The 26561-nt window shown below is 45.3% G+C and overlaps 1 protein-coding gene across 5 annotated transcripts in view; it reads right to left on the reverse strand.

The window, feature by feature from the left end:
• TMEM132B (transmembrane protein 132B) overlaps positions 1 to 26561 on the reverse strand; it is a 210754-nt gene that overhangs the window by 11751 nt on the left and 172442 nt on the right. For all 5 annotated transcript variants that reach the window (XM_086856500.1, XM_086856499.1, XM_086856501.1 and 2 more), the window contains one exon: positions 3775 to 3980. In XM_086856500.1, coding sequence (XP_086712626.1) covers positions 3775 to 3980 — 206 coding nt within the window. The remainder of the gene's footprint in view (positions 1 to 3774; positions 3981 to 26561) is intronic.

Below are 26561 nucleotides of genomic sequence, written 5' to 3' on the forward strand. Positions count from 1 at the left end.
AAAAGAAATCTCCCTGGGATACAAATTACAAAGCACTAGAAGTTGATTTAGTGGAAGCTACAGAAATAAGCTGCACAGAACTCCACTCACAGTTCAAGAAGAAATGTAATTTGGTGCTTTTACAGATCTTGAAAATACAGCCTACCTATTAACAAAAATCTCCAAGGCCTTTTCTCCATAGGACATTAAAGTCAATTAACTAAAGGAGCAAATTTACAACGTGTTCCAGCTCTGTGCAGATGCTGTTACCCACAAATGGAATGGTTTCAATCCAGTGTCACTTAATTTGCCCTAAAGCACAGCTTTACCTCTGAGGGCCAGCACCCACTGAGGGTTTAGCCAAAGCAGTTTATTTTGTCCTGCTTTTAACTCAGGCCAACTTTGCTGCTTTTGTCTCCAGAACTGGACAGGAGAGAGCTGCTCAAAGCCCAACAAACTCTGCCTGAAGTGAAAGCCGTGCTGCTGGTGTTGGGAGCCTCCTGAAAACAATATCCTATCCCAGCTGCAAATATTTACTGAAATTAAATTTCCAGTTTGTTCTGGGAGACTTTAGCCATGCAATTCCTATTAATGCAAGCTGAAGCCACTCATGCCATGTAAATATGTGTGCACAGAGCTGGTGCAGGAACCTCAAGAAGAAGGTAATTATTTTGCAGATGCACGAGGAATAGAAATAAATGTTCTTGTTAGACTAGCAGAGTCTGCCTGGACCTCTTCTACACTCTAATATTTGACTTTAATTTAAATATACACCTACTGTTTGCTGGGGCTGGGGGTTTGTACAGCCCGTGCTGCCTCAGCCACGACTTTTCCCTGCACCAGGAGATGATTGTGGAGCTGAATTTCACCTGCCCAGGGAGGCTCTTCCTATCTGCAGCAGCACTCACCAGAGATCAAGTTCTCCACTTGATAATATTAAAGATTTGCCATATACTGCAGGCTGATCTGGTAAATTGCATTGCTGCTTTTACACTGGGGAGATAAATGGGGTTTTTTTTCCAGTTTCTGGCACAAGAGCAGCCTGTCTTTTCCTTTCTGTTCTCCAACAAGTTCCTGCCCTTGCAGCAGCTCAGACCAGCTAAAAACCAACACAGCTCAAACTGTGCATGGAGCGTTTGTAAAAGTCTTGTAAAGACCCTGTTTTCTTCATTGCTTTTTGGAATTTATTCAAGAAGTCAGATAGGCAGAGATGTCTGTAATCACACGTATTTTACAATTACAAACATAACGGGGTTTATAGGGAGAAGCAAACATTTCACCAACAGCCACCTCTGGAAAGAACAGCTGGGATCTGGGATATAAACTCCTCCTCAGGTCTGACACAGAGCTGCATTCAGATGAAGAGCAGCTATGCTGATGCACAAACATTTCTTTTGTTAACAGCACCAATAAAAACGTTTAAAAGATCATTGTAAGCCCAGTTCTCTTTTGCCATCTGGCTCAGCCCCTCAGACACGCTGTGGCTGTGGGAATGAGGCCTGGGGCAGCCAAGGAGATGAAAGGAACTCTGGAGGTTGCTCAAGTGTCTCTGCACAATCCCTGTAAAAATAATCCAACATTTTACCTGCTGTATATTGAGGAATAACTTTATGGCAATGTTTGGTTCCTGCTGAGAAGACAAGGAGTGGTGTGAGGACACCAGCCCTGCAGGACAGGAGGAAAGTGGAAAATTATTTTGTTTTTGGTGAGGTGAGAGAAGCCACACTGCAGTCCTGCCATGACCAGAACACTGACACAGCTCCAGCTGATTTTTGGGCTAAGTTTAAGGTGCCTAAGCCTGTTGTCAGTGACTTTGGAAAGAGTTCTTCAGTTTCCTTCAAGGACAAATATCAAAAACCTCATGCAAATTGCCAATATTGGCTCTTACATGAAGGTGAAGTTGAAACAACACAATGCTATGGCTTCACCTGCTAGGAAATGCTTGGATTTGGGGTTTTTACAAAGATAAAAGCACCCTACTCACTCTCAAACCTACAGCTCCTGTCTGCAGTCCAAATGTCTTGAGTGCTTCAGCTTATCACTTCAAAACTCATAAAAACTCCCCCATGTTTAGGATTTTGGGAAACACATAGGAGGTGGAGGTATAAGCAGATTAAAAAGTAAAGAGAAAAGTCATAATAATAAAAAAGAACCAAAACGAAAAGCCACTAAATCTCAGGTTAAAACCATCCAAATCTAAAAATAAAGGAAATGTAAAAACCTTATGTGCAAAGTAAATGTCAGAGTGAGTACAACTAATGCTGGCTCTGAGCTATTGATTGAGAATAGCCCTGCAAAGTTAAAAAGCCCACATGAATGGTCAATAAAACAAGAGATCATTTCTTTCCCCTTGAAACCTTTGCTGTTCACGTGGGCACGGACCTTGCAGGGGTGTCCACACTTTCCCTGCTCCATGGAAGATGCTGGCAGGATCTGTGCCAGCAGCTCCAGGGCAATCCAAGCAGCAGCAAATGCTTTGCACCAAACCCCTGCAAAGCTTGCCAGCTTGCAAGCAGAGCAGACTCTCAGAGCATTCCCTTTATTTCAGCTGGCCAAATAAATCAGGAGACACCAAGGGGGGAAATTTCCAGCGCTGCCTGTAGCGGGTTTGAGAATGCCCAGGACTGCTAAGCACGGCTCAATGTCTGCTCCTGCAATAAACACCAGCCTAATCCTGCAGCTGTTTGCTCAGCAAAAACCCCCTGCTTTTAGCAGGATCTGTGCCTCAGGGGTGGGACAGCACAGGCAGGAGGAGGGAGCTTCAGTGAAGATTTCAGCAGTCAGCTTCAATCCGTTCATTCCTCACCTAGCGCAGCTCTTCCTGCCTCAAACAGCAGTGTTGCCTTTGCCCCTGAAGCAAACACTCTGATTTCTCACCACCTCTTCTGTCACAGCCAAAAAAATACCCACAGAACCAAGAGGTCAGTCACTGCCCTTCTCTGGAGCTCATTATCTGGCTGTCCTGCAAATTGGGTCCTGTTCTCCTACCCAGTTCCGTGCCCTTATGAAGTGCTGGGTAATTCTCCTCCACTGCTGTCTGGGCTCTCCAGGCCCTGCAGCAGCTGAGATGTTCTCCTGGGCACTGGAGAGCTTCACCTGGAGCTGCCACAGTGTTCAGCACCCCTCTTGCTGCTGCCAGCAAGGCTTTTTCACCAGGTTATAAATCCCAGCTGGTGGCACGCCTTTTCCCCACTAATATTTCTCAACTTCGCCTGAAATCCACCAAGAGAGCAGCGCTCCTGGAAGTTCTGAATCCTGCAAATGGTGTAAATGATGGTTATTACAGAATGGGCATTTTCAGTAGGGAATGGTGGGATCAGAGCTCAAAATCCCCACTCTCTTCCCCATCTTCTTCATGGAATCACAGAAGGTTTGGGCTGGAAGAGACCCGGACTGGCCACCTGCCCAAGACAGGCAGTGACACCTGGACCCTTCCTGGGCCCTGCTGTTTGTCACAGCAGACAGGACTGAGGTCTGGCAGTGCTGAATCTCTCTCACACACACACAGGGCTGTGTTACACCAACAGGAGAGGCCCAGCTCCTTTTCCTCAGCTCTGCACATGGGAATGTGTGACACAACGTCCTGAGGTTGTGTGGAATTGATTCATGCTCCAGGCAAAGCCACTGAATTTAAGCTGTATAGATCAGGATAGAATGCAGTGATTGTTGGATGCTTTAATGAAGGCTGAGGCAGGCTGTAAAGCTAATGGCAAACAGGAGAGTTTAGATCCTGAGGAATGCTCTAAAAATGGCTGTCTAAAAGCAGAGCCCTGGGCAGGTGTGCTGTGAACATACCTTTTGTTGGAGGTGACAGGAATCCTCCAGCCTTTGATCTGGCTGAGCTCTGTGTCAGAGATCTCAATCTGCAGCGGGAGCCTGGGAAGCCAGACCGTCACTTCCAGCTGGGTGGTAAAATGCTGGTAAGTGAAGTTAACAATCGTATCCACTTTGCTCTTCATTTCCTTGCCATTAACGAAGATGGAGTCACAGCTGTCAGAAACCTTCAAAAAATATAAAAAGAATTAGGAAATGAATAAAAGTTCCTGGGGAAGAACAAGGATGATACATCAGTCCTAAGACAACACTGCAAATGTAAGTCATGCATATTGCATTTTCAGTTCTCTAATTAGAAGCAAACAGTGATAAATGGACCCCAGGGAAAGAGTTGTGCTTTCCTCAAAGGATACTACTCAAACTACAAAAATAATTTAATGATGTTATATAACCTGTGTGAATCTTTTATATTAGGCAAATTAAACTCTTCATGAATCAAATTCCATGTGCATCAACGTTTATGTTTACAACTTGCTTAAAGAACCAGGAAAAAATGGGGCCATATGTTAGTAAGAAAAAGTCTGACTCAGAACCATAAACCAGAATCCTTTCCCTTTTCCTTGAGACAAAGATCCCCTTATGGCTCATGAGCAGAAGTGCAGCTGAAGCATTATTTTTTAGAACTTCTCAGTAATTGTTTTAACAAAATGCATTCAGTGTTGCTTCGTGGCATTCCATGAAATCACTGCTAAAATGAGCTGTGTACTACAGCTCATCTTCCCTCTGGGTTCCTTCTGGCACAAAACCCAGGTCCTGAGCACAGATCTTATTTATATAAAACCATGATGTAGCAGCTAATTCCATCTGCATCCTGGAAGACAGGACTCTTTTGTCAGGAAGGGGTTCCTGACATATTTCTATGTGTGTGTAGAGTTTTAGATTTCACAGACAAATCCACAGCAATGCATAACATTCATGTCCAGTATTTGTGTTTGTGCACATGTATAACGTGAGTTCTACACCTGCACACTGCAGGTTTTTGCTCTGTGTCTGGTTCTTTGAAGACAGGGAGGTGTAGAGAGCCCATGAAGAGTGGTTTCCACCGTCTGAAGCCACAGCTGGTGCCGTGTGGTTGTGTTGCTGAAATGCACTTTGTTCTCCTGTCAGGGCTGCTCTGTGTCACTCGGATCCAGGGGGATCCTGCCTGAGCCCGTGTTTCACTTCTGGTTTCCTGGAATTACTGAGATAACTCGTGTAGGCTTCAGTGGGGAATATGCTGAAACACGGGTTGAGTTCCCTCTGCAAACCTACCTCAAATCTTTTCAGATATTAACAGGGATTAGGGGTTACTGAGCCAAGAAAAATTAGAGAAAAATCTGGAAGATGCTTTGTTTTGCTCAAAAAAATATGCAATATTCAGATATGAAGTAAAAGGTCTGTCCTTCCATATTTACCATTTTCAAGTCAGCTTTTCAGATCCTTCTCAATGTTCTGAAAGTACAGCTGCTGATTTACACAGGGGCTAATCCAGGTGATGAGGGATGGGGCAAAGGAAACTAAGTCACTCTTCTGGAGAGAACATTCCCTCCACATAAATGCTTAATGAGCAGAAGAATATAAAAATAATAAATCTAGATAATCTGATAAAGAGCTTAAAATGGACTTCAGGCTCAGGAGTACCACAAATGATTTGGAGCAAACTCGGAATCTTTTTTTCCCTCCCCCATAATGTGTCACGAGTGTCTCTGGAAAGTTTAAGCACATTAAGCAAGCCCATTAATTGAATGAGCAGTTGAGATTCTAAACCATAAAGCTTACATCTTGGGAGTTATGTGAGAATTAATACAAGACAGAAATAATTAAGAAAACTCAAAGAGGGAGGGATAAACATCAAGGCCGGATCAGGGGAATAACTAATATCTGACAAGACAGCAGCTAATTTTTCAGATTCTCTTCTTGCTGCATCAAATGTTCTTGTCAGCAGGCAAGAAAGGTGCTAAATTAGGGAACTGAAAGATGGACATTAATTGTAGCTATAAAAATATCAGTCTGGGCTTACAAATTCCACAGATTTTATGTCTAGACAGAGACATCCAGTCATTTATAGACTGACCAAAAGGTAAGTACAGAGCAGGATATATAACCATGCTGTAGTTCACCCAGTGTTCTTGTGTAGCGTTCAGGATTCACTGAAGTGTATCTTCCAGAAAATAATCCTGCCTGGATAAGAAAACTTGAAGAGAGCCACTGTTGTTTCAGTTCTCTATCTGGAATTTGAGTTTACTCTATTAAGTACAAGCATACCAGGTACTTCAAAGGAAAATCCAGCTGAATCCTGTGATAAAGCAGGATAAAGCTCACATGAGGAAGCCTCTGTTTCACTCCCACATATTTAATTACTGCCAGGTTTCTTTCACTAACCTCACTAGAGCAGGTGTTAGAAAGTAGACTTGGCTCATCTGAAGGAAATGAGAAGCTTGAGCATGGACAGAAAATGTCCAGCGCTCCTTTTTCACCTGGGACCCCTTCAGACCCAGGACAAAGATGTGATTCCATCCTGGGAGCTGGGATTCCAGGCCAGCAGCACCGTGATGCTGAGGAGGGAATGAAATCACCTCGGGCCCTGGGGACTCTGTGGCCTGCAGCAAGGTCCCCCTGCACCTTCTCTGCTTTGGAGTGCCCTGCACACCTCCCCAGGCACAGCCTGGCTGCCAGAGGGGCTGGAGATGCTGCTGGGGAGGAGCTGCTCCCATGGAACGTGCAGGGTTTGCCAAGGGCTGCCTGAGCAGGTGACTTCACACAGAATTCTTTTGAGCTGCTGCTGCTTTTGAGGGAACAAAGAGGGAAAAGGCTCTTAAATCTCTCCTGCAAACATTACACAGGGAGAAGAATCAGCAAAAGCTTGGAATGCCACCCTCTCATGTAAAATGCAGGGAGCAAGGCTGTTTAAAGCAGTCTGTCCCCATCCATTGTCAGCAGCACCAGAAAGTTCTGTTTGACACAGTTTGCAGGGGAGCAGGCCAGCCACCGTGTGCTCACATATGCAGGTCAAGAGAAAGAGGCTGCAATTAACCTCTCTGGGCTTTGAAGCAGGTGGTTGGCTCCAAACCCCACAAGTAATTGTCAAAAAGCACAATTTGCCCTGTACAGTCTGTGACAGCCTCCTCACTTTAGGCTAATCCAGAACAGAGAAGATAGCAGTTGAGGAGGAGTAATTGTGAAACCATTTGATGTTCAGGTCACAAAGGTCTCTGCACCCTTTTGGGGGAGCAGGTAAAACACAGGGAATGTGAAGTGACAGGAAAACAACTGCTTGTGGCTCATCTCTGAGTGCAGGGTCTGCTCCCAAGCTAGTCCCTCACCCTCAGCTTCACTGCAAGGAGCCCTCCCAGGGGACAGGACAGTCACACTCCTCCTGGCTCTTTATTCTTCAGTTTTTTGGTCATGCTGAGACCCTGCTGGGCACAACCATTTGTGTCCACACTCTCTTGTGTGGGAGAGCAAGAGGCTTCAGCAGAGATCTGGCCACAGGGGAATCCATCTCCTGTCTCAGGGCCTTCCCAGCCCTCACCTCATCTCCAAGTTCATCTTTCTTCACCTTCAGGCCAACACTTGTCACTGATATTTACATACAGTTGTGTATGGACATGGATAATGAATTATAAAGGAAAACTCCTACCCAAAAGAATGAATTCTGTGTAATTCAGTGCAAAGCAACAGTGACTGAGAGGATGTGTGAGACCAAGCACAGTGCAAAGCTGTCCTGTGGCACTTTTCACCTGTGAATACTTGACACAAACCCCAATGGGATGGTGCTAATTTTACAGCCAATTTAAAAAAAAAAAACTGAGGCATACACCCTGTGTACTAGAATTTGGTCTAACACAGAGCCTTTTCAGCTGAAAAACTCAGCCTTTGGTTATCCAGTCAGGTCCCCAGAGGATTTAAATTTGAAGTTCAAATTCACCCTTGAAAAGAGATGCTTGCTGCCAAAAGACCCTTCACCAGTGCTTCAGAAACACTGGATTTACAAGAGGAGGTTTTTGCTCAGTGTCAAGATCTCCTGGTCTTTAAAAACAGAGTTCAATGGGATGGGCGTGCAGACTCGAGTGTTGTAACCCTGATTCTCCTCACTCATTTCTCATTCCTTGCCTGCCTGAGCACAGGAGGCAGAGCCCAGAGCAGGGCTGGCTGCAGCCCTGCATGCCCTGCACAGCTGCCCATGCAGCAGAGCTCTGGAAGCTGCTGAGGAGCGCAGGGCAGGGCAGCAGAGCACAGCCCAGCCAAGGGGTGCAGGATATAAAGGCTCATTTTTGTGCCTGAGGCTGCAAAGAGAACAATTGTAACAAGATTATAGAGACTGGGGTGAGAGTGAGTGGCTCATTCTCATAATAATCTCACAGTGGTGATGTTGTGGTATTGCCTGAACTCTGCCTTTCCAACCTTTTCCATGGCATTGTTCCTGGCATTGTTGTTACCACGTTAGGAAGGACTAGCTGAGCTGTTTGCTGCTCCTCAAACCCTTTCACTGTGTGTTTACCTTCTGCCTCTTGCATCTTTTTAAATGGCTGCAGCATGGCAGGATCATACTTCTGTCTGCTTTGGGTAATTTTCTATTTTACTTTTATTGTTGCTATGTTTGCTTTAGAAATCACAGAAATCTCTGAAATCACTTCCTCAGCCAGAGGAATCTGGCCTAGGCTTTGAGTAATAGCTGGAGACAAAAAGAAGGATTATTCTTCACATCCTTTTATTTCTCCCTCTACCCAAGAGCTGCTTACCCCCACGCCTTCCTTGGCTCCTGTCCTCTTCTGCACCTGCAGACATTGCTGCAGCCTCTCCTAGACCAGCAAGGGGCAGAAAGATGTGCCTCATGTCATGAGACAAAACAAACAAAGGCTATTCCCAAACCCTTTTCTGATAAAAAATGCTGGGTTTATTTTAAATTCAGAATACTGCCTGACAGCAGCCAATCTAATAAATGTCAGGCTTCTTGTTTTGGCTGCAGCTGTGTGTTATGTCATGACATGACAATTATCCAAGTGCACAGGATTCACCCATATTCGTGTGTTGAGTGATAAAATCAAAACTTTGCATCAGATTTTGTTACCCTTTTAAAACTAAAACAAATTGGTCATTCATTGCTTGAATTCCAGCTCTGCCCCTGCCCTGGCACCTCTGCGCCCACGCCCCTCACAAACCATGCTGGACCTGGCCTCACAAGGATCTCTTTCTCTTCCACAAGCACTTTTCCTGCATTTTTCCATGCAGATAATTCTCACAACAGTTCTGGCTCCCCCTGCCCCAGCTCTGTGCACTGGGGTCTGCAGATATTGTCTGCGAGCAATTTGAGGCAAATGGTAGATTAAGAACATCCAGAGTAAAGGATGGCAAATGGCATAATGCTGGAATTTAAACTAATAAAACAAGAGGTTTTATTCCCTTTTAATCTTCCACATGTGCAGAACAGTCTTGGAAGTGTCATTTTTGAAACAATTTTTTCCCGTTAATTTGTTTTTATTGGCAAATCAGTTCTCCAAGTACTGTTCTCTGAAATAGCTGCTGTAGTTTCAGATAGAAGTGTTGGCTTTAGGAATCCCCTGAGATACATTCTAAGGTTTCTTTCCTACTTAGAAACGATAGCAAGAGTTTAAGTCGAGTATTCCCCATCCCATGTGTTCGATATGTGTTTGTTTTTCAGCTTATCATTGAATAATAATGTTACCCAGGAACAGGATACAAACTGCCTGACTCACAACAGACCAACAGCTGCACTTCCAAACAGGGTAAGAATGATTTCCCCCATCCCTACCACCAGCTTGCACTGGAGAAAAGGTAAAAAATGAGACATGTCAAGGTGAGCCTGAAGCAGTTCCAGTGCTCTTCATGCTAAGTAGTCTTTAATTGCAACATCCACCAAGATTAAATCACATCCTTTGCACTGAAACAAGAGGTGTCCTTAATCTTGCTGTTTGGGGAAACTGGGATTGAGGCAGGGAAGTTTTTTCAGCCCCCTCAGCACTGTGGTATCCTGTAAAAACAGGCTGCTCACATCATCTGTCAGCAGGAACAGGGCTGTGTTTGGCTTGCTTGTTTTCAGCTACATTTGCTCTTTTTCTGATTACCCAAAGGTTAGATATTAAAGCTGCTGAAGTCAATCCAAAGGACTCAAGTGGAGGATGATCAGTATCAGAGGTCAGCACTGGTTAGGCATTTCCCAAACTACACAATCAAATCCCTTGGGAAGTCCAGGCCATGTTGAAATGATCATTTTGTAATGGTCTCTTCCCAGTTTTATTGTTCTAAAGGAGTAAATCAGGAGATCCAGAACTCGTATCTGGACTTGGAGTGTCTCTGAAGAGGGACAGAAGCACGGGCTGGCTTGTCCTGACAGTGAGGAGCTGGAGGGAGCACACAGCCCCACACAGAGCCAGTTTACAGCCCCCAAAATCATCCCCACGGCTGCAGTGAGCTGCAAGAACATCCCAGACACGGCCAGGAGCAGCACAGCTGTGTTTGCCACACGGGGCCTGTCCTGCAGAGCACTTCTGGCAAAGAGCAATCCGTGATTTACGCTCAGGCCTGACTCTAACAAGGAGTTGGAAGCAAGATTGAAAGGAAGATCCTTCATCCAGGAAAGCACAGATCTGGAAAAGCAGGTAATTGACTGAAGTGCTGTGTGTCCAAGAGGCCAGGAGAGCTCGATGGTGGGAGCAGTGTGCAGGGGGAGCAGCAGCAATGGGCACCACAGAATTACTGCCAACTCCTTCTTCCAGCCTGGGAGCTTCTGCTCGTTTTCTCTGAGGATCAGCCTCTAACACTGCTGAGGAAGAGAAGCAGGAAATGGAGGGAGGAGGGAGATGAGCCCAGGTATAGCCTGTGATGATGTGTGTTTGAAGTTTTAGAGTGGTTTTAGCATTTAACCCCCATTGAAACGCACTGAACTAGAGGGAAGGACAGCATGGCAGACATTAACATTTGGGTTTAACAATGCAGACAATTGCTGAGGCTTAGAAAAGGTGCAGTGATCCATGAATGCACGATGAGAGTTTAAAAACCTGCTCAACAGAATGGAGTGTGCACTATTCAAAAACTGTTGATCTGTGCAAAATTATTAAACGACACTTGAGATGTGCCAGGATTGCAGTCCCAGCACAGAGCAGCTGCTCCTGTTCCCCTCCCAGCCCCTGCAGCCCATTCCTGCTGGAGAGAGGAGCTTGGCAGGGACACAGGTGGAGAGGGGAAGGTGATGAGGTGATGTGCACTCAGACTGCAGCTGGATTCCAGCTCAGCAACAACCACTGAGCACCCACAGCAGCACAGCCAGGGCAGAGGCTCCAGCCTCTCCTCCTTACTGATTATGGAGAGGCAATACTGAAAGCTAAAGGGGCTGCCAAAATGTTCTCTGCTTCACGTAATCAGATCCTTGACCCATCAGCTGAGCTTTTAGTTGCAGGTTTTCCACAAAAAAAAAAAAAAAAAATCAAGTTGAGGAATTCTGTTGGAATTAAAAGTCACTATTTCTGCTCTGCCCACTGGTTTCTCATCACCATGTGCAGACTGAGAAAGAGATCATCTGCATTAGGGGAGAGGAGAGGAGACCCTTGTTTAGGTACCTGGACAGGCTGTGCTTGGTCCCCCAGGACTGTCACCTGCCCTGCAGATAAAGAAATGCTGCTCAATAGCAAGAAGAAGTGCTGGAGGTGGCTGTGTTGCTGTCGGTCTGAGCAAGGCATTCTGCAGTGGGGTGGGAAGCAGATGGGCTCTGCTGTGGTGAAAGGGAACAGGGATGGCACTGCGAGGGGACACAGCCTGCCTCTGAAATTTCATCCAGCCCTCGCTGAAGTAAGTGAGAGACTTTCTCCTGCTTTACTGGCCCCAGACCAGGAGCTTTCAGGGCTGTGAGGACTTCACTGTCTATTGTAACGCACTGACAGCCAACTGTGACACAAGCTTGGAACAAAGACTTGTAGGCAGTGTGGTTTTGGAGGCTCGAGTTCTCTGGTGTGTCACACTTCAAGTTGTTTGGACAAACTGCAATTATCCCTTGATGGAGCAGCAGTTCCAGTGCCAGCATGCAGCAGAGCAGGTGCACATGAAGTAAGTTCAAGCTCATTTCAATCCCAGCACAGTCTGTGTTTAGGGAAAGCTTCAGGAATACTTTTTTCCCCATTCAATCACTACTTTTGTTGATAATGAGAACACATGGAGCAGAACTCAGAGCACGATCTCCTTTCTTCCTTATCCACTTGTGATCAAAATCGTGTCAGTCCCATTCTTGCTGGGTGAGTTTCAGTTTTTCAGAGCACTCTGGCTCCTGCTCGCCTTGTCACCGTGATGCAGTGCCTCTCCTGGGCCAGCATCCTCCCCAGCCAGGCCTGCTTATCTCCAGACACACATCTTCATTCTCCCTCGGAGATAAAGCATCTCTCACCAGCACAAATTCCAAGCACACACTCTCGTCTGAGGTGGATTTGCTTAAATATTTTACCCTTTCACTCGTTGCAGATAAGGCATTACCAGCACTTGTTAGTTTATGTAAACATCCACATTCTTCATATTCATCAGCTGCTATCCCAGAAGGGCTTAGGAGCTGTTTATGTGGTGAAACCCCAGCAGATGGTACCGGCTCCTTCTTGCACCCATCTAATTGCAAACACTGAACCTGCTCTGTAAAAGCTGTTAATTAGGTGAAAATAACACATATGTTTGAGCTATAAACTAAGGTGGGATTTTTCCCCCCCTCTCTGTTTCCCCCAGTTGAAATGCTCACACAAATATAAACTGACCAATAATCTGCAGATGGGTGAGAAAAGCAAGGGGGGGGAATAGGCAGCATCAGATGTAATGTTCTTTGTAAAATTATGGGCTTTAAAAGTCATTTTCTGAGCACTAAGTAAACTTAGTGTTCATGACTCATGGCTCTAATCCCTGTGACTGAAATTTAAGATCTAAGGCTCCATGAAATTAAAGAAAAAGAAACAATTACATGCATATTCATTCAATTTCATGTATTGCGTATCCTTCAATTTTTCCAACAAAATTTTAAGGGGGGGAAACAGGGGTTTCTAAAGACTCTGTTTGAGAGAACCCTGGTGTGCCTGCTGGCTTCTCAGCGTTCCTGGGGAATGCAAATATTCCACAGGTGTGACAAGAGAGAGCACAGAAAGCTCAAGGACACGGAGTGTGCAGAGCCCTTGTGGCCCAGGAGGGCTCAGCCTTCCCCTGCCATACCAGGGCCACAGCTGATGCTTTAAGCTTTGGCTTTCCTATTTTCCAGATTCTGTACTGGTACCTAACTCTGAACTTCATATGGAATGTCAGTGAATTCTCCTCACAGCTCAGGCACACACAGCAATCCTTTTCCAGCCCAGAACCAAGGGCACCTCTGCAGCTTCAGCCCCAAAAACAGCAGAGAATTGAGGAGAGCAATCTGGGACTGCATCACCTGCAGCTGGAACTGGACAATTCACCCCAAAATGGAAATGGACCAAAAATTATAAAAAACTCCTGACCCAGGGCCCATCTTCTGTCCACCTTGGGTCCATCCTGGGTGCAGCCAGAGCCAGGCTCTTGCACTGCCCACGGTGCATCCTTGGAAGAGCTTTTAATAAATCCCCACTTTATTCCTTTAGCTGTGTCCAGCCTCTGCTCCAGGAGCCCCTCAAGGCATCAGTGCCCATCAATCCCTGTGCTGCTCCTGGATGAATCCTCCAGGAAAAGGAGCCCCAGGTGCTGCTCCTGGATGAATCCTCCAGGAAAAGGAGCCCCAAGTGCTGCTCCTGGATGAATCCTCCAGGAAAAGGAGCCCCAAGTGCTGCTCCTCCCACCATGGGACAGAGCATCCCTTCCCTAGGGGTGCCATGGGAACGTGTGCCAGCATCAACACCGTAAACCCCCAGGAGCAGACAGACAAGCTCTAAAGCTTGGAAGCTTAACAGTATTAAGAGGGATGTCTTAAGTCATGAATATTTGCCACACTAATCTAGCCTTTAATCTTCTCCCAGTAACACAAGGATACACCATCCTTATCCCAAAGGATCAACAGAAAAGCAGAAAAAAATCCCCAGAAAGCTCTTAAGTACACAACAGCACACTTTTGTTTTGTAAAGAAAACTCTGGTCCTATGCCTAGACAGTGCTGCATCGACATTCATAAGTCTTCACAGTTAGTTTTTAGTCTTTGACCAACAAATAATTCATTAATTAGTAAAAAAGGGGAAAAAGGGACTTTCAGACAGCCAACCCAGCCAAGAAAAGCAGCCCTTAAACTGCATTCATTCAGCCAAGTGCTTCAACAGAATTATTTGGAGAGAATGTCAAGAGTCTTTACCTAAAAATTACTTTTCTTCTCTGGTCTTCTGAGACTGGACTAGAGTGGACTGCCTTGTTCACCTGCTCCAGGATGGCCCAGAGGATAAGCTTTAGGAGAAGCTCCCTGGTCAGAAAAGGACTCTGGAATTTCCCTCTGGACTGTGCCAGGACAGCACTCACAGGGAATATTCCTGGGCACCCACTCAGGGAAACAAGGGGGGCTCCTCTGGATGAGAGACTGGAAAGAAAAAGTCCCCGTGTATCAAAAAATACAGAAAATCTGATCTGCTCACAGCAGCAGCAGCTGCCTTTCTGTTTTGCACCTGGAGCAGGAGTGAACTGTCCCTGTGATGCAGGAAGGAGCAGAGAACGGAACAGAACAAATCCTGCAGGAACAGCCCTGTTTAGGGAGAAAGGTCAGGGTGATCTCTGCTCTGCTTTCTCTGCTCTTTCTCTGTCATTGTGGCAGTAAAGCCAAACTCCAACAAGGGTGAAAGAATCACATCCCAGCCTCTGCAGAGCAGATTATCTTAATAATTACAAACAATTATTTATAATTACATATATTTATAATTATAAATGTAATTATACAGACGTAATTACGAATGCCTGGTGCAAGTGTAATACAAATGTTTGGCTACTGCAGGACTGGCAGTGAATGAGCTGCCCTGAAATGGGAACTTTCTGTCACTGCTGTGCACTGATCTGTGTCTCCATCCTAAAGCCCTGCAGGAGAGGGGACTCTGACATCCCCTAACACCTCCCAACTTTATTTCCCCTTGCAGGGACAATTCACTCCTGCTCCAGGTGCAAAACAGAAAGGCAGCTGCTGCTGCTGTGAGCAGATCAGATTTTCCGTATTTTTGATACATGGGGACATTTCCTTTCCAGTCTCTCATCCAGAGGAGCCCCCCTTGCTTCCCTGAGTGGGTGCCCAGACTCTGACATCCCCTAACACCTCCCACCTTTATTTCCCCTTGCAGGGACAGGCTGGAGCTGTGGTGCTGACCTTGAGGTGTTGGCCTTGCCAAGGGTGGCATCTTTCCCTGCACACCACTGCCCAAATCCATCGATCCACGCCCGCCTCCAGCCACTGAGGGGTGTTCATGTTCCTCTGGAGGTTCTCTGCCAGTCATCCCAGTGGATTTTACAACAGAAGTCACTGGCACAATCCTTCTTTTTCCCAAGAAGGGAGCAGAGCCTGTCAAACCCCTGAGCAGGAGAGCTGAGGACACGTCGTGGGGGCTCAAGGGGACACGTGTGGCCTCTGGGCAGGTGGCCCCAAACTGGCAGCATGGGGGGACCAGGTCCAAAACTCCCAAAATCACAGCAAAATTCCCAAAATCACAGCGAAAAGATTCTGCTGGGGGCTGTGACCTCATGGCTATGAGGGCCTGCAGAAAACAAGACAAACCACCAAATTCTCCTCTTTTGAGGAGAACTTTTAAAACAGCCTAATCACAGTGAGAACAAATGTTAAAATGCCACATTCTGGGTGATACAAAATTTGCCTTTTTTTTCCACAGAGCTGTTCAGAAACCACAACTTATTGAAATCAATACTTCACTATTGACTTTCACTTAAAGGCAGAGATTGAATTATCAGAAAATTCAGTGCAGAGCTACCTGACTCCTCCACTGCTCTTCAGTGGATCATTTGTAATCCAAAGCCTGTATGACACAGGCAGACTGGGCTTCTCTCTCATCCAATAACACCCTGTTAAAATCCATTTACAAACGAGTAGGCCTCCCTATCTGTCAGTCTTTCTGCCATGGACTTGTATGAACCCTGTCCAAATGCCAAGACAGATCTGTAAAGTTCTTGAGTTTCCCCCTCGAATCTGGGCAAAAACAAGCGTGCCAAGCCATGCATGAAAGGTAAGTGACAAACTGCAGAGTGCTGCCATAAGTTTTCTGTTGTACTTTAGGGTTTTTCTCTTTTTGTTTGTTTTTCAACATCTTCCCTTAGGGCTGTGTGGATGCAGAAAAGCCACAGTGGAAGAAGAGAAAAACATGGGAAGAGTGGGAAAAGGTTTCTACCTTCTCTTCATCACAAGAGAAGTTTATGTAGAAGTTATGTGTGACATAAAAATATATCCCCAGAACCACAGAAAACCTGTACATCTGACCTTTTTACTAGAAATTATGAGTTCTCTTCTCTAACCAGAAAACTTACAGGTGCCACACAAACAGAAAATACTTCCAGGTTGTGTCTGGAAAGGAACTTATGTCATTAAAAATGGTGCTTTGTTAAAAATCCCTAGGAGAACAGATAGGAAAAGCTTGTGTTAAAAATACCCAGAAGAAGAGGCAGGGAAAGCAAAATGAAAACAAAGCAGGCAGAGCACAGAGCAGGCTGAGAGCAGCAGTGAATGCACCTGAATGAGCTGGTCAGCCTGGGCTTGGGTAAAAATGCAATTTCCATGTGCTGAAAGCTCGTGTCCATTAGCCCAAGGTGAATTCTTTGCTGTGGTTTCCACCCCTGCTGGTTAAAGCAGCAGAGACTTTGTGTGAATTTCAGTCACGCTGGCAGCCCCAAGAGGGATTGCTCAGAGGGACAAGATCAGAGAGCAACCACAGAGGTGCAATCCAGGTGTGAACATTCATGCACACATACAGAAATTACTCTCCCATGAAACCCTCGGTTCCTCTCTTATTTTCATCTCCTTGCTAGAGCTACAAAAGAACAAGTTAATGTGAAAAGCAGATTTAATTTCTTAATTAATGCACATTTTTTCTTTGTTCTGCTGTTCTCTGGAGACACTTCCACCCCCATCCATACAAACCAAACAGAGACAATGCAAACCTGTGCAGTGACTGTCACATTTCTGCCCAAGCAGAACACAAGTCCTGGGCAACATTTGCATCCCAGGCATCCCTACTGCAGGTGCTTCACTGTGCTTTTATACTCTGTGCAATCAGCACTGAAGGCTGAATAGATTTTGCCTTTATTTTCTGCAAGAAACTCATCCTCCCTGTCTTCTTTTAAGTTTTTTCTTAATAGTAGCTTCTCAGCTGACATCACGTGGATTTTTTCCCCATGTTTGTGCTGCAGGTGCACTTTGGAGGCTGTGGTAGGACAATTTTCATCTCCTCCTCTGCAGCTTCACTCCTATTTTGTCCTGAAATCTTCAAATAGTTCCTTGCCTTGATCTCCCACTTCTGTGGCAAAGGAGGGTCTGGTGAAGTTTTGTTTGGGAATTTAACCACACTGCCTGCCAAACCCATACATTTTTTTCTGTCCATTCGCCTTATTCTGAGCTCATTCCACATTCTTACCAGGATTTCAAGGAGGGCTCATTCCATAAGGAAATCCTCTCTGCCTGCAGCAGTCTCATCTTCATGGCACAACAGCTCCTGCAGAATGTGGCTCTGAAGTCAGTTTGTGGTGACCAAAGCTGTCAGCTCTCAGAAATAACTCCATTCAAGTCTGCTTTTATGGCAGTCAGAGATTATTCCACTTGACACAGGACCCTTCTTTGTGGCAGTGAGATGTTTGCTTTGCCTCTTGCCCAACACTGCAGCCCCTGCAGCTGCTGAAGCTCTCCAGCCCTCGGTGAGCTCGTGCTCATCTTATTGATCAGCCCTTCTCATGCAGAGGGGTTCTGTTCCAGAGCCCACCCCACTGCATTTCATCTCTAGCCACACACTCAGCTCCAAGGGGATGATGCAGGAATTCTTTTATTCAAACCAGAATAACCAAAACTCATTCTGTACTCCCACACTGCTGGAAAACACCCTGGCACTGTGAGGGTGCATCTCCCACAGCTGGCAGCACCTGCAAGGAGCTTCCAGGAGCCACAGAAAGGATTTGCTGCAAAGGATCTGTTTCTCACGAGGTCAAACAGCCACACACTTGTGGCAGGTTGTACTCTTGGCCATCTCCTGCTCCTGGAGAGCAGAACACACACAGTGCCTGCAGCTACAGGGCTGAGGAAAGGCTGCACAGACATTCCAGGAAGGGATGAGCTGCTCCAGTAAAATTCCTGCTTTTCAGGATACCTCCTGTTTTCCTTATTTCTCTTCTTGCCTGTCAGTCTCATCTCAGCCTTCTTTATTTAGAATCACCTTCATTTTCAGGTACCTTGAGCTTGCTGCAGCTCCTCCTGAACTCCCAGTGACAGACAGAAGAGGAATTATGTGAAAGACAGGCAGCAGCAGCCCCTTCAGGACCTCTTCAGTCTCACCAAACAAAATCCCTGACTCACACAAGGTCAGCAGCCTTCCCCAAGGAGCCACACTCCTGCACAAAACCATCTGTGCATTCCTCAAATGGGCCAAAGCTGGAGGCATCCTCTTATAAGAATTAAGGGGATCAAAGTTGGCAATAATATCTTTTTCCTCGGCAGAACTGGTTACACACGATGAAAATATCAATAGCATAAGGCAATGAGACAAGGCACGCTGTCAGGTCTGTGAGGAACAGAAGGTCTCAGCAAATGGCTGTCTGTGAGACTTCAAACTCACCAGCAGCACTGCAAACAACAAACAAGGCTTCAACAATTCCAGTGGCATGGTGTCCACAGCCAGAAGAACATCCCCACTCTGCTGGCTCTGGGTTTGCTCAGTGCCAGCACAGAGGAGAAGCCTCTCGGGGTCTCTCCGGTGCTGCATCTCCCCAGCTGCCCATGGAAATGGGATCAGCCCCAGGGTTTCTCCCATGAAGAGCCCAGGAGCCGTCCCTGGAGCAGGGCAGGAGCAGGGGGGCACCAGGATGGCTGTAAGGAGACACAGCCCTGCTCTAAGGATACAGGAATTGCTGTTTCCCTCCTACCCTTTCTTTCCTTCTGTGTCACTTTGCCCCTGCTTTTTGTCCTCAGATCCTCATCCTCATTTAGGAATTTTGAAAACATTTGCTTGGCATTTATAGTGCACAAAATGTGCTTAAAAACACAGCAATGAAGCACTTACTCCAAGGAAGGATTTTCTCATTTCACTCCACTAATTCCTCATGCTAAACTCACTGCAGGTTGGGGAAATCTAAAAGTCTCCAGCTTCTGTGTGGCAGGAACTATTTAAGTCTGCAGATTTCCAGTATGGGTGTTTTGAAATCCTTTATATGTGGGGTGGCAATAAAAGATGTGAAGAGAAAATCTCCCCTGGCAACATGTACTCTTGAAAGGCCCTTTCAAAGCAAACATCCCAGCAGTAAGAAATACTTCAGCGCGTTCCCATCTTCCCCCTCCTTCCCTCCCCGCCTCCCCAGCCTGTGCTCTTTGCATTGGAATAATAAATTTCTTTGTGCCCCATCTCACAGAAGTGTTTCCCATCACCTCTGTGCACTGGGCTGGGGAAGACCTCGCAATCTCAGGTTATTTTCTCTCACACAGCGCTGCCAGTGTTTCATGTTTCTTTGCAGCCAAGTGTTATCAGTAATGTTCAGTTTTGGGGGGGAAAGATGATTGTATTCTGAAATACTGATTGCATCAAATGGCAACTAGATTGTGAGACAGTAATCACGCTGAGCTCAGGCGATTAAAAACTCACTTGGAAAATTGGTGCTTGCTGAGCCTTTATGGAAAGAAATGAATTAAGAAGGGAAACAATAAGGAAGGGCATACATTAATTTGGCTCTGCAGTGCATAGTGCTGATTGTAAGAGATCTAAGGAAGAGCTGAGTGTCTTAAGGAATTCCTCTTGTATTTTCAGAAGGAAACCTGAGAGCCACTGGAGAAGGACTGCAAATTAAATCCTCACAGCAATCTCAGAAGCAGCAATTGGGAAAGAGCCCATAAATAAACGATATGAATAGGAGCTAGCATTTCCTGCTAGGAACTTCTCTTTTGTGACAATGCCTCTCCCACAAAGGAGTCCTGGTGCTGGCAGGGAATCTCCAGCCCCTCTCCCTGGCTGCTGCTGCAGGTGCTGGGTGCTTGCACCAGGGCTGAGGTGAATATTCTGTATTGCAGGAGGGCTGCAGGGTGGGCACTGTGTGCTGCACTGGCACGCAGGGCTCAGCACACTGCGGGCACTGCGGCGATAATCCCTGCAAATAAACACCCAGACCTGTGCCAGCAAGGCAATGTTCACTTCCCAGCCTCCTACTGACACCTGCACCAGCTCTCTGCTCATTATTCCCCTGCCTCACAAGGGACTTTGGGCCAGGTGAACTGCCATATTTGTGAGTGAAATCAAGATTTTGCTGTTCTGTTGTGAAGGGAGCAGTACCACACGTGAGCTCAGAGTGCTGATCAGCTGTCTGGAACAGCAAGGGGGCTGAGGCTGCTGCTGCTCTCCAGGGCCTGGGCTCCAGGAGATGGCACTGCCCCAAGGCTGGGAGCTGACTGCTTAAACACCACACATATTCGTTCTAGAATCGTGGAGCACTTCCAGGGCTTTTCCTCAGAAGAAATTCATCAAAGGAGTAAAACTCAGCAACTTAATATTAACCAAAAGTCATTCATTTTCACAGTGGAAAGCTGCATAATTCCCCAGCCAAGAGTCACAGAATTCCAAATCTGCCCCTCAACTTCTGGTTGAACAGATGCAAACTTTAAAGTTTAATCACTGCTTAACACTTCTGATATTTGTGAAGATATACCTGGACCATTCTCCAATAGCCTGGCTCAACTCACAAAAACAACTCTAGCAATTCAAGAAGTAGATGTGGGAGTAAATGTCTTGGTACAGTGCCATGAGTATAAATCAGACCTTAATAATTGACAACACAAAACAAAATGCTAAATCCTGACATTTAGTTAACCATTGAAGCCACTGCTCTGACTGAAGCTGAGGGAGCCTCTCCCAGGAGTGTGGAATTAATTGGGAGAAGAGAAAAACCACACCCCAATGCAACTCTTCCATACTTCAGGTAAATGGAAAAAGAAATCCATTTATAACTTCACTTTGTTCTTCATCCTCATTTAATGAGTTGTCTGATTCATTAATCCAGCATTAAGTACTATTCTTTAAGGCTGGGTTTCCCCACTCCCCTCAGAATCCCAGATACACCCCAACCCAACCTTTGTGTTAATTCTCCTCCTGTTCCTTATCCTGTGAACACCAAACCATTTTTCACTCTGAATTCCAGTTCCATATAATGAGAATGCAAAAATACAAATATTAAAAATCTAGCTAGAAAAAGCCTGTCTTTGCCCACAGAGGAGAAAGGGAGCTGGTTACTGTCAACAGTAGGTGCTGCTTCTGTCAAATAAATTAACTGTACTTCAAAGTGATGGAGCCATGTCAGCCTCTCCTCATCCCCAGCTCCAGTTCCGTATCTCAAGGGAGTGCACCTCAGAACACATTATTAAAACACAGGTGTGGGTGAGCTAGAGCACAAAAATAAACACCCAAGCTGCCTTCAGAACCCACCTGTGACCCACAGAGAGGGGGGAACACAAAGCTTTGGCTGCTGCCAGTTCAAATCACTGCTGAGCTGCCTCAGGGTTGCAGACAGGTAGAGATATTATAAAAGAAAGGTCGTATAAAATATGGTTTGGGCCCTGCTGCTGTAGCTAAACTATCAGCTAGCTTGTAAGTTCCCATGTGACAAAATCAGAGGAATGAGAATCAGTTTGTATAACAATCCATTTTTGTAGAGAAAAATAGGTTGCACCTGTAATAACAAAAGATCTGTCCCATGAGAATCCATGAAGAAAATATGTAAACTAACCAAAAATAGAGATTTGATGGATATACACACAGCCTATTTACCAGTGAGTAAACGGAGTTTCAGTGTATTGTTAGCTAATTAGATTTCTCACGGTGCCTTCTGATATTTCCTATAAATATGAGCTTTGTGAGTAAAGAATTGGCTTTTCTGCATGAAGAGATGGAGTTTTCTTGTTCCTACTGTGACACCCCAGCACGGGGTCTCTGGAAATGAGGGTACCTGCAGTGGGACCAGCGCTGGCTGTGCATTTTCACCTCTGTGGCTGCTCCCCCAGCCCTGCTCTGGCTCAGGAGGGGATGCTGTGATGCTGTGGCAGCCGTGTCCTCCCAGCCCCATTTCCCTCAGAGAAAGGCTTTGCTCTCCTGGCAGAGCTGACAGCTGATGGCTGCTTTCACTTCCACACCAGCAAATCCTGCCCTCTGTGACACCCCTGTCACTCCGTGCCTGGGAGCACAGCCTGGCCCCAGGAATTGGGTGACAACAGGAACCTCAATTAATTTGGAATGATGGTTCAAGAGGTGTAAAAGCCTCGGAATCCTGAGGTTCACATAGCTGCAATTGGAATATTTAATTTCCAATTTAAATTAGCCAGCTAGGCTAACATTTACAAAGCAGAGTTTATGTCCTACAGAATCTGGAGAAAAAGCCTGTAGAAGTTTGTCATTTTCTCCCAACAACAGCTATTTATTGCTGCCTTTGTTGAGCCTGGACTGAGTTATTTATTTACTCTGTGCATTTCTTAGTATCAAATATTCAGAGTTTATCCTAAGCAGTGCCGTGGTTTGGGTAATGATTGTTTCCCAGGACTGGGATCCGTGCCCTTTGCATTTCTGCTCTCAGAGCAGCCAAATGCTAAGCCATAGAATTGTTTTCTTCCTCTGAAGTAGCAGCTGGTGCCTTGGAAGACACCATAAGCATCTCTGCCGAAATCTGTGTAATTGCACATGTCGGTGTGGTCTGTTCTGAACGAATCCTTCTCCCAGACAAAACACTGTTTTCTCAAGCTGGCTTTGAAGACTGTGTATGTTCAAAAATAGCTTCAGGAAAGCACACACATATATTTTGCTATAAACTGTGTACAACGTGTGCTGTATACAGAATATTAATTCCTCAATATGTGATTTTGTGCGACTGCCTCGCTGCCATCGTTATTGCTATACATGGAGCTGGTTTGTGTGCAAATATAACTCTAAACACAAAGTTTTAGCTTGGCACAATCCTAAAACAATATAGATTTCCACCTGTTGCTGTGTAACCAGAGTGTTTTAAGCTAAATCTTTAATATGCAGTAAGTGGCTGTGGTCCTCTGTTCTGATCATACTTTGTCAAGCTAGAAAACTAATTAGCAGAATCTGGTGACCTGGATGTCAGAACCTCTGATATTTCAATAAAGAGCAAAATCCTTAATTCAACAGCAGACACATTGTAGAGAGATCTGATGTGCTCTCCTGCCCATCCCTAATGACTCATAAAGATGAACTTTGTATGGGGACACAGAGAATGGGCTTTTTATCCAAAATAACCAGAAATCGTAAGAAGCTCTAATTTATAAGTTTGATGAATCAACAGCTCGATGATAATTCATTATCACCCTAACTGAGGCATATCTGACTACAGAGACAAAAGGCAAGATGTTAAACAAGACAATTCTTTCTCATCCTGGGACAGGAGCGTCCCTGTCATCACCACGGCCCTGCTGAGACAGAGACAGCAACGCCGAGAGCTCAACCACAACTCCTCAGGCCCACAAAGACCCCTCACAATCCTGCTGCTCAGCTGAGGAAGGCTCCCTGGCACAGAGCTGCTGCCTGCCAGGGGGCAGGGGGGTCAGTGTGGCACGAGCTGTGCCATGCAGTGTCCCTGCCAGCTCCCATGGACAGCTGGGCACGGACTGCCACCAACCTGGGGCTGCTCACTGCTGGCTCCATCCCTGCCACTAACCAGGTGACATTAAAAGGATGGCATGGACAGGGAGAAGGACTCACCAAATTAAACACTCACGCTTCAAAAGCTTTTTCAGCCTCACAGCCCCAGCCCAGCCCCTGCTCTCACATCTCCAGGGCTGCCAATCCTCGGCCATTTCGCTGAAGAAAAAGATCACTTAGAAAATAAGATCGAGTTCAAAATTAATAGTGCAACAAGCCAAGTGGCACCAAAGTAAATCCATCATATAAACAAGCAGAGAGGATTTTCACTGCTTCCAGAAAGAGTGTGGCCTCCTGCAGGAAGGTAATTTCTGCACGAGTGACCAGAAAATAAAGCTGTTAGGTGATACAGTGATAGGTGCTCAAAAATATGATAGATGGAGGAACAAGATTAGCTCTGCTTTATGCACAAGTCCATTTCATTCTTGATCACATACTTTAATGGCAAAGCAGCTGCAGAACTTGCGAATTACAAGCTCTGGCTTTGTTTCCAGAGCTGCTGCATAAATAGTTGTATTTAACAACTCCAGGCAGGCGCTTCCTTCTGTAAATTGTCCCCAGAATGTGCTGTGAGTCTGCAGCAAAGAATTGTTCCCAAAAAATCAGTGTCATCTAAATTGGAGAAACTCAGTATGTCCCTCCATTTCCCTGTTTGCTTTTTGCCCCTGGATCCTTGCAGCAGTTTTTGTGCTGGGGTTGGAGATCTCTGTGCCCAGGGCTGTTGGACAAGGTCCTCAGTCACTCATTGCTTTGTCTGGAAGAGGGAAGAACTCTCCTCAGATTTAATCTATTTCAGCTATTACCTTTCCTGTCTTTGTTACACTGTTTTTTTTCTACACATTAGATAAAGCCTGGCTGGCTGCTGCCAGGAAAATTAGGTCTTCTATTGTTTTACCATTAATTATGGAGAGTTCAAGATAAGGTTTGTGTTCGAAAAGTAGAGGGCAGGAGCAGTTTGAATTTTACTTTCATTATAATTAGACAGGAAATTATGAAAAGGTGAAAAATAATTCATTGAAGAGCTTTCCTCCAGCAAGATAACGAGGAAGGCACATTCTGGCACAGATGGAGTTCACAGGATATTATTGAACACCATTGTTCTCAGCGTGCTGTGCTGGGCACGGGAATGCTCCTGCTGCATTCATGTGGGGCAGGAATGGGCAGGGGGAGGCCCCTGACTCCCTGCTGTTCTACTGAGGGCCTTTTCTCCTGCAAAAATAATCAAAATTAGGCTAAATGAGTCCATGGTGTAAGGCATTGAGTGACTACAGAGATTAACTGGAACATCCAGTCACTTTGTGTGTAACTTGCAAAGGACATGGAGTTATGAGCGATGGAAGGATGAATGAATTGGGCAGCTGCCTCACGTTCACTTACTGAGATAAACAGTTGGACTAAGAAGCTGTCCTCATTACAATTTCTCCATTTGATGCTGATGGTGATTTTTACAGCTACCACGAAACTCCAGAGTCTTCAGAATTTTCCTTCATGTGGAATTACTGCAGTTCAAGCTTTTAAAGGCACTTTTACAAAAGTGAACCTTGCCTGGAGCTTCCAACTAAAGGCTGGCCATGCCAAAGCCCCTCAGGGTCCATTTCCTTCTACAAAAAACCTTCTGGAACCAACTTCTGCCAAGTTCCCACCATTTCTTTCCTTCCAGCTTCACAACCCAATGTATTTAGGGTTTGCAGGAAAAGCAGGACACAGGGAGGGAAGTCCTGGAAGAGAGGAGTGTGTGGCAGAAGACCACTGAGGTTATTGAGGTGAAGATGAGGATTTTTGGCCATCCAGATCCAACAGAAGCTTTAGAAACCACATAATGCAGGTGGAGGAGGGGAGAAGGATTCATTTCTTTCCTTGTTGGCAGATAAGGAAACAAGATTCCAAGGGGAATGAGTGATTTACCCACAGTCACACAGGAAATCGGCAAGAGATATGGAAATTAATGCTGAGAAGCATTTCAGTGCCTTAATCATAAAGTCAATCTTTTCCCTCAAATGCCAACAGCATTAAATGTTCCTTTTAAATGATGGAATAAGCACAAGACTTTCATTGACTTACAGGAATGTTTCCATCAAAATATTTTAGAGGGCAGCCAGTTCCATGGAAGGGGACTAATGTCCAAATCTGGGATTGGGATGAACTAAAGCAAGTTCTGCTCTCAGGTTCCTGTGAGGATCATATGCTAAAAATGCAAGGTCCAAAAACCCCAGGTGTGTTTTGTTATATTTACCAGTAACCAGGTAGGCTTTGGGGAAAGGGGCTGGAATATTCTCTGGGTGGGAAGATGTCAGGCTGGGGGATAGAGGGATGAGGACAGGGAAGATTCACATCTCTGGCACACAAATAAATCACTTGTCCATCTCTTGTGCCTTTGCCCATCTCTGAGCAGTATCAGGTCGCTGCCCAGAGAAACACATTTTGTATAAATACATAAGAAACTTGTTTTTATTGAATCTAGCTTAATGTCTTAACTGAAAATAATGATGTTAGAGCAGTGATCAAAGAATTGTCTCATTAATTGGCTATTAAATCATTAGCTATTAAACAGAAATAAAAGGTTAAGAATGCAATGCTCTATTCTGCCCAAAAGAATACAAATATGTCTCCAGCATCAAGGAAACAATAAAGGCAGAATTAATAGTGAAAAGAAGCTTAAGATAAGGCAATTAGATCCAAAATGCCTGACAGCTCTCATTAGAGGGTTTAGCACTACAACCTATATGGAAAAGGCAACAGAAATTCAGAAGCAAAGTCAATATTGACTTTACCAAAGGGGCTTGTAAACACAATATGCATTTTTCTGAAAAAATATAGGCACATAAAGCCTGCACTAAATTTTAACTCAGCTAATTAATTGTTATGGATTCAATCTTGCAACCAATACATATATTTGCAGTTAAAAAATTATGCCTTCAGTCTCAGTGATTTGTGACTGAAATTATGCAAGTATGCT

The sequence above is a fragment of the Cyanistes caeruleus genome, chromosome 18 (assembly GCF_971803275.1).
Source record: "Cyanistes caeruleus chromosome 18, bCyaCae1.hap1.1, whole genome shotgun sequence".
Lineage (NCBI taxonomy): Eukaryota > Metazoa > Chordata > Aves > Passeriformes > Paridae > Cyanistes > Cyanistes caeruleus.